This window comes from Gadus macrocephalus, chromosome 3 (assembly GCF_031168955.1).
Source record: "Gadus macrocephalus chromosome 3, ASM3116895v1".
NCBI classification, from domain to species: domain Eukaryota; kingdom Metazoa; phylum Chordata; class Actinopteri; order Gadiformes; family Gadidae; genus Gadus; species Gadus macrocephalus.
The window spans coordinates 8,450,562-8,465,520 of NC_082384.1; the positions used below are offsets into that span (position 1 = coordinate 8,450,562).

Sequence of the window (14,959 nt, forward strand, 5' to 3'; positions counted from 1 at the left end):
CTACTAGCCTCAGGGTGGTTGGTTCTGCGGGGGGGGGGGTGTCACCTACCCGCAGCACGTTGGACGCCACCCGGATGCTCAGCCGAGCCACCGACTCCCTCTTGCGGCGGGTCGGCCGCCCGTAGCCCGAGCGCTGGCTGGTGAAGGAGGACAGGGAGGTGACCCCCGGGGTGACCGGCCCTCCCTGGGGGGCGTGAGGCGTCCGGGGGCCCCGCCCGTCCACCTCCTCTGGGTATCGGAAGGCCCGCCCCCGGGCCAGAGGATCCACGATCTGGATGGACGGAGAGATGTTTTACCTCGGTATCGAAAGGATTTCCCGATCGGTTTATGACAGTATATTTGGTACTTATTTTATGGGCTACTATTGTATAGTTTTACTTTCAAACTTAAATTTGTATTTACTTTCACCATGTATTTAAACCCTACGTCCTCAACTCTGATTATGACAGCAAAGGCTATAAACGCCATAGTCTTCTTCTTTCGTTTCCGGTCTGAATTGGTTAAAAAACATTGGGATAGAGTGAGTTAGTTGTTCAGGTTCAGCCCCGCCGACCTCCCCTTGCGGTGGCCCCAGTATTACATGTGGATCCATGTCCGATGGATCCACAACTTTGAAGGTGTTTAGTATTCTGTGCCTGGTTGAAATATAAAAATGTCTTGTCAAAAAAAAAGTAGGTGTGGTGGCGACGAACCCGTCGGCCACGGGGGCCGACGCCGACCCCGTATTAGATGAACGTCATTGGACGGTGTCATGCGTTGCCAGGTGACCATAGCCTCCGGGTTCAGCTGAAATTAGATTCTGTTTGAATCCTGGCGGAGGTGCAAGGAGGGAACAGAGCGGACCTTTGGCATCTTGTGTGTCTGGGGGGAGTCCAGGCCCTGGTCCATGCTGGCCGCGTGGTCCGGCTCCCGGTACTGGGCCTTCAGCTTGCCGTAGCGCTGGCTGCAGTGCCGCATGCTCTTCCTGTGCCACGTCTGCTGCTTCGTCTCACAGTCGTCGCCCACGCCGAACCACTGGGCCGTGCCCCTGTGCACAGACACGGAGAGAGAGAGTGATGGAAGAGTGAGAATTGGAACATTAATTAAATGATGACATTACAGCCGGTTCTACGATCATTTAATGAACACACCAAAACTCTTGCTTGTGGCGGCAGTGCGTTGACAGCCTGTATAGCAGGGGTCCAATTATTAAACTGCTTTGAACCTGTTCCCGAGAGCCTAAAACTCATCAGTACACATTGCCTAATGCAAAACCTAATAAATGGACTCAAACAATTAAGTTCACCTTATCTCTCCTTACTTACTCCCCAGCCTACCTGCTAGCAGATGAATAAGCCCTCATCCGCTTGTAGTTATGTTTAACGGCTGTGCTTTCTTGTTCTCGAGTACCTCAAACAATGGTCTCTCTTCAACGATGTACTGAGTTTAAGAAGCAAAGAAATTGGCATTTGATTGTCCAACTGATCTACAAAATACAACGGCAATTTAGACGTTCATAGAGGTGTTCTTCATAGTTAAAATGTAGTGTCACGATGATGCAGGAGAACTCCCCAGGCAGGCACACCATGTATCACACTCATGTCCATGTAAACAATATAAATAGTTATAGAGGCTTACATATAGAAAGTACGGATCACGTATCCCTACATCAAATATGTTGGCCTATATTGCTTTTTTTTATATATATATATATATATATATATATATATATATATATATATACATACTTAGGGATGGGCAGTTGAAGAAATTTTCTTGATCGAGCATCGCTAGAGTTATCGATCAATTATCGATTAATCATTAACTTTTTTCTATGTTTTTTTCTAATGTTTTTATCAATGAAATCTTTATTCCAACAATAATGTATGGGCCAAAATTAATACAATACAGTTAACTTGAAGACCTACAACTGTTTAACAGTTTTAAAATAATAAATACAGGCATTATAGGTTATAGGCCTATGCGCCGCTCGTAAAGTCCGAACAATGCGCCTACAGGCGCTCTTAAAGGTTTGGAAACGATTCAACAAGACTAAATCTGTAGCCTATTCTAATTACAATAAGTAGCGAACTTATCGGACAACAATAATCAAACAAAGGCAGTAGGCTAAAAGTGGGCATTAAACTGTATAACTGTTATGAAAAAAAAGGGGGGGGAAAGGCCGACATATAATGCCTGCAGCCGGCGCGCGGAAAAGGCTCGCAACAAAAATATGAGCCACCCATTTACAAACAATTGCATGAACTAGTCTATCTAAAAGCAATACCTTATTGAACATATATAAGGCTGGACTTGTTGCTAAAATATCACAGTTTGGGCAAAATGTAACGACTCCAAGAGGCACCAAGCGGAGCGAGAGTCAACACATTAAGAAAGAAAAGAGCGACTCACATACGGTGGTGACTGTCGTCCATAGCATACAGTAACTCCAGCCTACATATTTTTGTTTAGGAATATAAGCATGTTAACATGCTCGGGGGTCAGACGCGAACGCAGCCTTGTAACTGTCAGTCCAGCAGCAGAAAACACCCGCTCTGACGGGACCGAAGTTGCGGGGATGCAGAGGTATTGTCGCGCTAACTTTGACAGCCTGGGGAACCTTCTTCCATTCACTTTCCACCAGTCGGCAGGGTTATATTAAATTAAATGCTTCAAGACTCACAGTATGCAACACAACGTCCTTTTAATCGATAACAATATAAATTGGTCGACGCATTTCTTAACGATCAATTATCGAGCATCGATTAATTATGCCCATCCCTAATACATACACACTATTTTAACCCTTTTCCACAATCAATCCATGACAAAGAACTAAAATACCTACATTAAGGGAGGGACTCACTGAAATCAATACTGCATTTATTTAGACGTATCCGCAATATCAACAGAGGATTGGAAAGTAGAAAGAAGTTGGATAACAAAATACAGGTGAGAAGAGAAAGTGTACGACACTGCTACACGCAGTGTCGCTGGATCCAAACATTCGCAAGAGGTCACCAACACGCCCAACTTGTGTCAGATTCGGTAATTTTTTATCACACACTCCGGCTATAATCAGGAGAATGTCCGGTTTACAGTGCAAGTGTGTTAGGGCTGCAGGTAAAGTAGTATCTTGGGATATCTTTGGATGGTTGGTGTCATGAACCCGTCTGTCTTTAGGCTCAAAGTAGTAATTCAGCCATGGTGGGTGGAGTTTAAGAACAGGGGTGGAGTTTATAACCACCTAAGACCATCTTAGAGAGAGGTCTCAGAGGCTTCGGTGTGTTGGGTAATGAAGACGAGGCGACCATTTGAAGGGGGAGGCGGGCTTGACACAGTGGCATCGAGTCAGCAACCTCTCCCTTAACGCCAGCAAAACCAAGGACCTGATTGTGGCCTGTGCCAGGATGCGTCAGAGTTCTTACACCACGCTGGAAATTGGCAGGGCTTCAGGGGAGACGGTGAGCAGCTTTAAGTACCTTGGTGTGCATACAACCAAGGAAAGAGTCTACACACAATGACATCGTGACAGCCAAGGCAAGATAGCGGTATCCGCCTGGACATCTAAAGAAATTCTAACAGGAAGTTCTGTTATGTCCTTTGCTGCAGCACAAAGCCCTACGGGTACCGCTCCCCACCCTGCAGTGCGTACACAAGAGGAGGTGTGGAAGCAGAGCTAGTAGGAAAGTAAAGCACAACCACAACCGAGACAATGAACTGTTGGTGTGGCTTTGATCAGGCAAGCACCTGCACTGTAACAAATCAACGAGAGGCTGAGGAGAAGTTTTTTCCCACAGGCTATCACAGCCTTGACCAAGGTTTTAATAAACACTTTTATATTTTTTAAAATGTTCTACTTTTAAAATACTATTTTTTACAATGGAAGTCAATCTCTGACACTTACTACTTCCGACTTCGTAACTTGGTCATCATTGTATCGTTAACCTTCGTTCAAAGGTTTAACAAATCAACAAACATGCATCTTCAATAATCTGAAAACAGAATTTCGATTACCTTTATAATTTTTCCCTAATCACAGTTTACGTTCCATGTCGACTTGTTTTCAGTAGGTCTCATTGATTTATGCTGAGGTTAGAGCATGAGGACGTGCAGGCAGTGCTGCCAGATTGGGCAGTTTTTCTCGCTCAATTGGATTACTTTTTATGAAGTTCAGGCAACGTTGCAAGATTGGGCGATTTTTCCCACCGAATTGGTGTACTTTTATTAACGTTAGGCTGGAAAAATGAGCATTAGGCGAGTACATTAAATTACGGCTGGTTTAAAAAAAAAAAAAACTGGCGGGATTATTATAATTCTTTCTACAAACATCAATCAATACCATACCTTTCATAAGGCACATCGTTTGTGCAGCTAGTACCACTATTACTTCAGCTACTACTACTACTTCTACATCAGCTACTACTACTACTACTATTTTTCAGCTTTGACATTATAATAGTTTAGCTTCCAGCTTTTGTAAAAATGTATTTCAACACTTTGCTTCTTCAGGTAATGTAATTCAGCGTCAGTCAGGTGCACTGCAATTCATTTGACCTTTCAGATTTTTCAGCAGTGCAGGGCAATATATTTGACCTTTCAGATTCTTCAGTTCAATTAATTTTAGATTTCTGCCTTTTTAGCAATGCTTTGCGCTTTTCATTCAGCTGTCACTTTATTTGTTTCCAACCATTAACATTTTCTTAAAGGTCCCATGGCATGCACCTTTATGGTTGCTTTAATGTAGGTATTAGTGGGCCCCTAACACAGTATTTGAAGGCGTTCCCGAAATTCAGCCGTGGTGCAGAATTACAGCCACTACGAGCCAGTCGCACATTGAGCTTTCACCAAATGCACCGTTTCGGTGTCTGGAGCTTTAATGCAAATGAGAAGGAGAGAGGCGGGTCAAGGAGGGGGCTGGGGGTGTGGCCCTGAGCAGCTTTTGGCCAAGGTACCATGCGGTCTGTTTACATTGGATGTTTCGCAATGGCGAGGTGCACACAGCCTTTGGCCCGTGTTCTGTAAATATTCTAGAACACTCCGGGTGCTCTGGCGGGAGTCCTGGAGCTCTATATCTAAATAATATATTATACATTGTACATGCCTTTATCACTAGTAAGCTTGATTACTGCAATGGTCTCCTTACAGGACTCCCAAAACAAACTCTAAGGAAGCTTCAGCTTGTTCAGAATGCTGCTGCTAGAGTTCTAACAAAGACCAACATTTTTTAAAATATTACACCAATTCTTAAATCGTTACATTGGCTTCCTGTAGGCCAGAGAATTGATTTTAAAATCATGTTGCTAACCTATAAATCCCTACATGGCTAAGGCCCAAAATATTTAACTGATATGCTTCCACTACATAAGCCTTCTAGAACATTAAGATCTTCTGAGACCAATCTGTTAATTATCCCAAGAGTAAACACGAAACATGGGAAAGCAGGATTTAGTTACTATGCAACAAATAGCTGGAATAAACTCCCTGAGGATTTAAGACTTGCCCCAACTCTGAGCACCTTTAAAACAAGATTGAAGACTTTTATGTTTGCTTTAGCTTTCTGCTAAATCTTAAACACACTGCACTTTCTAAAAAGCTTGTTTTTGAACTTTGCCTTTATTCTATATTTTATTACTAAAATGCCTTTTTAACTTTCCCTTTAATTTCTATTTTTACCAGAAAGATACATGATCTGATACCAGAGAGAAAGGATAAGGGTTTGAGTCCTAGAATCTGGGTTGGAGTCCCAGAGAAAGGACCAAGTTCCTTTAGGTCAGGTTGGAGTCCCAGAGAAAGACCTGAGTTCTGTCTGGGTTAGAGTCCCGACGTCTGTCTGGGTTGGAGTCCCAGAATAAGGTCTTTGGTTCATGGTTAGAGTTCCGACGTGTGTCTGGGTTAGAGTCCTAGAATCTGGGTTAAAGTCCTAGAATAGAGTACTAAAATCCGGGTTGGAGTCCCAGAGAAAGTACCAAGTTCCTTTAGGTCGGGTTGGAGTCCCGACGTGGGTACCAGAGAGACTGTTGATCTGATCTTAAATACATTGCACTTTCTATTTTACTAATTTCTTTGCATACGTTTTCTTTTACTTATCTATTATTTTATTGCATGACAATGTTTATATATGAAGCACTTTGAGTCTGCCTTGTGTATGAAAAGTGCTATGTAAATAAAGTTGCCTTGCCTACATAGATATCTATATCATATAATATATATTATCTCCGACGTCTCTGGTTCTTCCACATCAATCTGAAGTAGACAGAAACGAGCCATGGAGGAGAAAGCGATTGTCTCCCGCCGGAGCCCCGCTGCCCACTGATGAGGCACCAACGCCTCGGAAGCGGCAGCGTGCCTCGCGGCGGTGGTGCCTGGCGGCAGTGGGCAGCGGGGCTCCGGCGGGAGACAATCGCGGGCAACAATACCTTCTCCCCCCCCCCCCCCCCCCCCCCGATTCCTTCTCAACCGTGGCTGAGATAACCCCCAAGACGAGGCTCGTTGTGGAAACACCAAATATCAATACCAAATAAAATCTCTTGAATATGGAAAAGCTGAATTTAACCTCCATCTACAAAGCGTTTGCGTGCTGTGCTGCACGCTATGCTCACCTGCTGATGCTCTTTGAGAGGGAGGTTTGTCTGTTGAGGGGGGGCCTCCTCTCACGACCAGACAGGTCCCCATCCCCAGGGCCGCTGGCACTGCCTGTTCTAGGGCTGACCCCCTGGCTCGCATCCTTCTTCAGAGAGGGTCGAAGGGGCTGGGAGAAGACAGAAGCTATTTTTCACACCAGGGAAACTTTGAAAATGCCTGACAGATCATTTAAAGTTGCAATTATTTGACGTTCGAAACTAAGTTCAACCACTTTTGCAGAACCATGACAGGAAGGTCTTTATTTATGCGTTGTCACGACAAAGGTGGATAGGAAGTCTCACTTCCTCACAAATAATCAAGCTCTTCTCGTTATCATCATAAGCATTCAAAAAAAAAAGCGTTCCTTATCTGAATTGAGGGAGAATGCTGACACATGCACATACTTTTCCTGGCCACAACTAGACAGGAGAATCGCAACAGCTAAGATGTCAGCAAAAGCTCCCTAACTTCCTTCCTTATTACGAATGAGCAATTAATTCTGGCCAGGTATTGCCTTCGGTCGCTAATGGTGTGTGTATCCATTCAACAGGAAGACTCTATTGCCCTGCTTGCATGTCTTGCGCAGGCCTGAGGAGACTGTACCATTAGCAGGCATAGTTTTATTATAGGCTATGGGCCCATTACGGTGCCAGGCGGGGACCCGATACAAGGTAAGAGATGGCCGAGGGCCTTGTCACTCCCTGGGATAAAGGGAGTGGTGTATGGAGACGTTAATGGGCCTTGTGCCCACAAACTGGACCGCTATTCAGCTGCCCTAGATTCCAGAGGGGCCCAGTACAGTCATGTGTATAGAAACAAGAGGGGGTCAGTTATTGTTTGAGAGAACTGGACAATCACACTATATGTGTCCCCATTTGTTTTACATTGTCCTTTGCATATGGTGAGTTGTGCCCCTGAACTCATATTGTCACTGCCGAGTAAGAAGAAGGTCAAAGGTCAACAGGGGGCCAAGCTACCTGTCTATAGGCGTCGTCGACACGGACCTCTGGCTGGTCCTCTTCTGGAGGGATGGATATGACCAGGCTGGGTGGCTTCTTGCTCTTAAGACGGCTGTCTGGTTGGCTGCTGTATGGAGGTGGCTCCTCCCCCTCCTGTGACGACATGGCGTGGGTTCCTGAAAGGAGAAGAGCTGTTAAGAGCCCTGGTGGGATGGTTTGTTTTTTTGCTATAAGTTGTTACAAGACGTTTTAGTTTTCTGACCACATTAGCCGAACATTTCATTGGACACTTATGTGATATCTGTAGATGGAGTGCACACACACACACACACACACACACACACACACACACACACACACACACACACACACACACACACACACACACACACACACACACACACACACACACACACACACACACACACACACACACACACACACACACACACAACTATTCAGAGCTCAGGACATTGATTACCCATGCCTTGGTATCAATGAATCCCTGTACAAAGACAACTTTTATGGGTGCCATCTTTCTGGTCATTTCCAAAACAACTGCCCATTGTTAAAATAGGTACTAATATCAGGTCAAATAACACAAATACAGTTTAATCAAAAGCATACATAAAGTTTCTGTTGCTCATGACTAATTGTTTCATGTGTTGAAAGAATACATTGAAACATCGTGAAGCACCTTGAATGTCTAATATTCAACAGATAAGATCATTGTACTTCATAAAAATAGCTGTAACAAAATGGCCAACGATAAGCAACAACATCATGAGGTTTTTTTTGATTGATAAAAAATTATATTCTGGTCATGAATAAATAGTTTCCTTCCGTCTAACTCCATCCTGCCAACAAGAGTACATCACTATTCTAAGGTACAAAGTCAAGTGTGCATTAACGTACGTCATAACATAATCAACCAAGACTCCAAAAAGGCACAGCGTGGCAGACTTCTGTGGTCATATCCAGGGCACTGGGCCCCTCAAGTCCAACCACTCCAACAACAAAAACAACAACAACACAATCCTCTTGAACCGCAAGCATGTGTGTACATACAAAATATCGCCGAAATGTCCCTTCCTGATCTGCTCTGCAGCTTGAATGCTGGGATATCTATGCCTCTATGTTTACACAAGTTACCAACTGCGTCCTTGGTTAAATGGGCGCGTCGAGAACACTTCCGGGAATTTTTATTTAAATTGAACGTTCTTCAAAAAATGTGAGCTTGTTGGACAGAACTTGATACTTGATGACGTTTCACATGAATAAGAATCGACAACATAGAATGAGAAAGGCCCCTCTACAGCGCCTACAAAGACACTGCCGTTCACATTGGTTTTGTTGTATAGCTGAACTTTTAGTTCCCCTCCACGTCCAATAGGACTGTACTTTGATTCATCATAGCAGCAGAATCACATATCCCCGCCAGCATTCATTTGAACAATCACAACACAGTCCCCCTCAACAGTGGTCGCTTTTTAAGTCCTTCCTGCCCATCCCTTTCTCTGAGACCGAAGCCAGGATCCCACTAGTTATACCAATCGGAAACACCTCTACCAGGGAAGGGGCTCAGTGAGGACCAGCCTGGGCCCAGTGAAGACCAGCCTGGGCCCAGTGATAACCAGCCAGGGCCCAGTGATAACCAGCCAGGGCCCAGTGATAACCAGCCTGGGCCCAGTGATAACCAGCCAGGGCCCAGTGATAACCAGCCAGGGCCCAGTGATAAACAGCCAGGGCCCAGTGATAAACAGCCTAGGCCCAGTGATAAACAGCCAGGGCCCAGTGATAACCAGCCAGGGCCCAGTGATAAACAGCCTAGGCCCAGTGATAAACAGCCAGGGCCCAGTGATAACCAGCCTGGGCCCAGTGATAAACAGCCTAGGCCCAGTGATAAACAGCCAGGGCCCAGTGATAACCACCCTGGGCCCAGTGATAACCACCCTGGGCCCAGTGATAACCACCCTGGGCCCAGTGAAGACCAGCCTGGGCCTGTCCATTACATGTCTAGGTTGCAGCGGGGTCCCAGGCAGGTGGAGGGAAGCCGTTTGCGAAGGTTTATAGCTCAGTTCAACAGTGGAGGCTGTGTTATATCAGCAGGGGTGGGGGGCTGGGGGGGAAATCTGACACCCAGCGCAGCCTCGTTTCCACGGCAAGAAACGATTACCGTACAACATCTCTGCGCACGCAGCACACACACATTACCATTGTGTCAGAGGACTGGCTTTTGAAAAACTGTTGAGCTTCAGCAGACAGAAGCCTGTGCTTTCATAATTCGTCAAAAGGTCAAAACCCAATCAAACTAAAAATAAATGATTTTTTTTGTACAACTATTCTCAGACAGCCCAGGGAGGGGGGGGGGGGTAGTCATCAAGCATGCTGGAGGCTAACAGAGTGGAGGACAACAGAGGGGGAGGGGAGGAAGGGAGGCCTTGGGCAAGTGCCCCATGGGACTGCTGCTGCACACACCACGCCCAACCACTTAGATAATGAAATAGGCAGTGGTTTAGCTAATGGACACAGTGTGCTGCTTAGATGGTGGGCAGACCTGCAGACCACACAGCAGCAAGAAACACATGCGAGTGAGCGAGAGCAAGACTCTGTTCTACCTGACGGGGGATATGATTACATCTCTGACATCATCACTTGGTGTCTGCACTCCGGATGACAATAGATGATCATCCTCTCCATCTTTATTATCATCCGCCGTCGGTGTTATCAGTTGGGACTTGATTTTCTCCCCGTGTTGACAGACAACAGTAAAACTCTCTACAGCAGCACAGCATGCAGACTGGGTACACGAGGGCATGTTTGCCTGGTACACAATGAACATTTCTAATCATTAAACGTTCTCAGCAATACACAGACAGACATTATTATGAATAAAAAATTGGCTAATTCTCCAATTCAAAACATAAAAAAGCTAAATAAATACGTACAAATGTACAATCTAATGGTATATTCAGTATACTCCATCAGAACTACTATTGTAGCCTACAATTCAAGAACCAGTAAATTGTTAGGCTAGCTATTACACTTCAGTATTGATTTAGTTCACCACAGCAAAAAACTATTTGCCACTAGTATTCCTGTGATAGCTAAAAGCCTGCCAACATGTGCAGAAGTGCCAACAGGCCATGCTGCAGTAGAGCAAAGGTGTGCTAGGCCACTAGCTGGCTCTGTGAGCCATGTTACTGCATATATGAACCAAAAGCCATTAGAGGGCAGTTCGCAGCGCCGCTCAAGTCTAACTGAGCCAGGAAGCAGTGTAAGACAGTGATCCTCTCCCACAACTCTGATAAGATCACAGCACTGACTCACGCTCAAGTCTACGAAGTCAAGAGTTACGAACACGTTACATAATATTTGGTCATTTCATAATGAGACATGGGAAACTGTTCTCCGTCTTATTTACTTTTTTCCATTGGTGTGTGAGAGAGTTAGTGCTTCGATGTTTTTACCTCCCAGACACTGTGTCATCAGAGTTTAGCCAGATATCCTCAAGGGACCTACCCCACCACCCGTGCATGCGTGTGTTTGAGGCATTATTATAATAGCAGAAAAAGAGCCATTATGTTGAACCCACTGACTCACTTTGAATGGCTTTAAAAAGACTGTGGACGGGCCAAAAGAAGGCCCATTAAGGCCGCCAAAAGATATCCCAGTTGTAATTATCTCTACCATGCCACCCATAGCTTGCAAAATGTTCAGAGGATTTTAATGCATGCTCTTCCCAGTGATGGGAAGAGCCAGTGAAGCATTTGAGACAGCAAAAATCCCCCAAATCTTGATCCTTATGCTATGAATAATAACAACAACAAAGAGTCCGGATGTACGGACAATATGGTTGACAACAGTCGTGTGGGACTGTATTTCAGGACATCATATCTTCTTCTATCCTCCTGGTTATCTCAATGTCAGGTTAGGGCAGAGGGAGGGGGGGGGGGGGGGGGGGGGGGGGTAACTCGGTGCTGGAGCCGATCCCAGGGGCACATGAATGGGGAGGGGCCTATCCAAGGGGGACATTTATAGGGGAGGAGCCTATCCCTGGGACATATGTGTGGTGGAGGAGCCTATCCCAGTTGCAGATGTGTTGGGGAGAAGCCTATCCTTGGGGCGGATGTGTGAGGGAGGAGCCTATCGTAACCTATCTCAAAGCCTCTCCTTCCGTTCACATGCCCATTAACACCCATGGGCAATCCCCCACAGCAGGCTCTCAAATTGCAGTACGATTCTAATTGATGAAGAAACCTTTGCATTGCCAAAATTAAACTCGACATTAATTGTTTTTAATATATTTACTATATTCATACTTTATAACCTGTATTACCTTTAAATAGTGATAACAGCTCCATGGTAAGCTGCTGTTATGACCAAATTTCCCCTTGTTAAATTGTAATCCATCTATCTCCCGTTGAAATGAATCAGTGCAGTGTCCTCCCCAATCTGTTTTTGTCAGTAAATGCTTAAGGCTCTTACTATTATGTGCTGACAGAAGAAGCAGTCTTCGCTGGTGCTGTCGAGCTGCAGAAGATAAAGGTCCATAGGAAAACCGTGTCACCTTCGCACAGGAGAGTTTTCCATTTTGTGTTCAAAAATAGTCTCTGGTGTTCCTGAAAAAAAAGAACATAATGGATTAGATTTTTTTTTTTCAGTTTTAGTGAGCATTTCCTCTAAAACTAAATAACTTATCGTGGGATTGATGCATGAAAGATCTATTGAATGATGGATTGTTGCAGATTGAACATTTTCTAAAACCCTACATAGTTTTCAATAGTTGTCAATGATTAACATTCAAGAAGGCAAGCTGTACAGAAGGTGCCAAGTAAACCTGTAGATGAACACTTCAGACAAGCAAATAGAGAACAGCATTGTAATGCAAATACTAGTGGTAGAGAGTGTTTAAGGAAACAGCAACAAGTACACCCATCAACGTTAATATATTGTGCATTGATAAATTATTAACATTAGTATGGATCGATTATTGGGGATTCAATGGAAACCATGTCGGCTCATAGGAAGGTAGGTCAAGTGCAGCTGGGATACAGGTGTTCCATGAAGGAGACTATTCAAAAACAATTTGGCCGTTCTCGAACATTCCAAGAATGTGGAGACAGCTAGAACAAGGATCGCCTTTTTAATGTCCAGGTAGCTTCATCACGACATTGTGTATCTGTTACTTTCCAGCTACCATCATTATGCGTCAATCCAGTAAGTGTGCATGACTAAGCGGCAATTTAACCAACTTCCTAATTTTTGGTGTTCTAAAAGGCAGTTGGAGACCATACACAAACGCCACGCCTTTATGTGAATTATAGATAGCAATCGGCCTCAATAACTTTCATTTTAAGGGAAGTTTGAATATTGAAGTCTTGCATATTTCAATTTATCATGTTTATGCTTTCAAAGAGCTGTCCCACATCTACCGGTTTGAAACCTGTTTTTAAAGTAAGAAGCACAACTGGAAAAATTTTCATGACTGACATCATCCACATACCTTTGAGGCAAAATACCCCAAGATTCCAATTAATTTAAAGGGTAATGCTAATACATAGCAGAACCAGCCCGCACACCCCTTTCTCCATGCATGTCTGGATACGCAAGGCAAGAGAATTCTGCGGCAAAGGCCTGATGTATGCAGGCGTACTCCAACACTAAAAGAATGGACTATTCGACATCAAAGAAATGACTTGACCGAAGTGTTGGATGTGTAGAAACACGGCCATGAGTTCAAAAACAGGAAGGAACTGTGGAAGCTTCTAAGCAGATGGATGAACCTATAAAGACTTTGGTGGATATTCCCACGATAGAATACCCTACTTCTCAGAATAGATTATTTTTAGCAGATATTTATATGTATTTTTGGTACAGATCCCTAACCTGCGCTCAAGCCAGAGGAACTTACATCTTTGATTTAGCGTCTTGAATGCATGGTGGGAAGTCAGGGCATGGTGGAAATAGTAATCCGACAGCTCCTAGTTCTTCCTCTGCTCAAATACAAAGCCTGTCAGCCATCTTTTTACTATGAACGTGTCTGGTCGTGCACGGTGGTTGCTAGGACTGCTTGATGTTATTAGATTCAAACACATTGGTTATGAGACCATGAGCGATAGATCACCAATAGTAAGCCATGATGAGTGGGGTCATTGTTTGAAGACCGGGTAGTTATTTAGTCTAGTGAGTCAGTGACACTGCACCAAGCATTATGTGGGTACAAAACCACCATGAGCCAGGATAGGTGGCGCCCATGTCATCTCTACAGGCAAACACAACATAAGATAAACAATCCAAGTAGAAATGGGTCAGTCAGTACCCAAACAGAAACATGCCAAATGGAAAGAACTACAATATCTAAATGGATGCAACACCATTTAAGGTTTTATGAGGACTTAGCATTTAAAGCACTTCCTGGGCAACCAAAATAAAATGCTCTGGTATGCAGCTGTGAGTGGAAAACGTGGGTTGGCATACTAGGAAAGAATGCCAAACAGTGTAGCTCGTGAGATCCATACCCTTGCTCCAGGGATGCACTCGGACTGCGGTGGTGGGAGTAGTGACATGGCCTGACACACAATTGGCCTACTATAGCACCATGGGCCACACTGTTGAACCTCCAAACTCTCACAGCACAGTAGACGACCAAAACCTAATATATATCGGTTGATATGTTATTTTTATTTTTGATAAGTTGAGATGGTCTTCGTCTGACCATGGTAGGTTAAATGCATTTGAGATGCAGTCAAATACAATTTGCCCAATATGGGTTAGGCCGCAGTTAACTTTACAGCTGCTGAACTGAGAAACAGGTGCATTGTGGTGTAACTGAATTCATGTTGTATATAACAAAGGGGTGCAGTGTAGAGCTCGATGTTAGAAGCAATAAAACCTAATTGCCGGTACAGCAGCTTACTCCGTGTAGTCTTTAACAACAGCAGTACACAACAAAGCACAACTTCATGAAGAAGAGTGACCGAGCACAACAAACAGACCAGATGGACTCACACAGGATATAACATGTTCTTGGGAATGTAGCCCACTTTTTTTAAATTGAAAAAATGCCTCCCCTGATTGCAAAAACCTGCAATAGTTACGCAACACTCATTACCACCCAAACTAACAGCCTTTGTAAACCAGTAGCACCAACCGGGGCGCTATAGATAAAAAACAGGATGGAATACCTTCTGATAAGATAGGAAGGACTGCATTGAAAGGCAGACATTTATGCAGATAGAAGTAAACATGGCAACTACAAGGCATCAGTTTGGCCATAAGAATACTATCAATTAGTAGCATACTTTCAGTTCCTGTCATCATGGTTGTTCATATGCAGCTTAATACCTAATTTAAAACGTTCAATATGCAACAAAAAAAGGGCAGTTCAACAAAGA

General features: G+C 44.2%; 1 protein-coding gene across 2 annotated transcripts in view; it reads right to left on the reverse strand.

Moving 5' to 3' along the window:
* The window catches only part of LOC132453930 (inactive rhomboid protein 2-like), a 30,018-nt gene that overhangs the window by 14,092 nt on the left and 967 nt on the right, over positions 1-14,959 (reverse strand). The window contains exons 2-6 of one of the 2 annotated variants that reach the window (XM_060047019.1): positions 12,051-12,184; positions 7,581-7,738; positions 6,582-6,730; positions 844-1,027; positions 50-271 (exon numbers count right to left, since the gene is read on the reverse strand). In XM_060047019.1, coding sequence (XP_059903002.1) covers positions 50-271; positions 844-1,027; positions 6,582-6,730; positions 7,581-7,727 — 702 coding nt within the window. In that variant the 5' untranslated portion in view covers positions 7,728-7,738; positions 12,051-12,184. The remainder of the gene's footprint in view (positions 1-49; positions 272-843; positions 1,028-6,581; positions 6,731-7,580; positions 7,739-12,050; positions 12,185-14,959) is intronic. The other variant, XM_060047020.1, reaches the window with a different exon arrangement.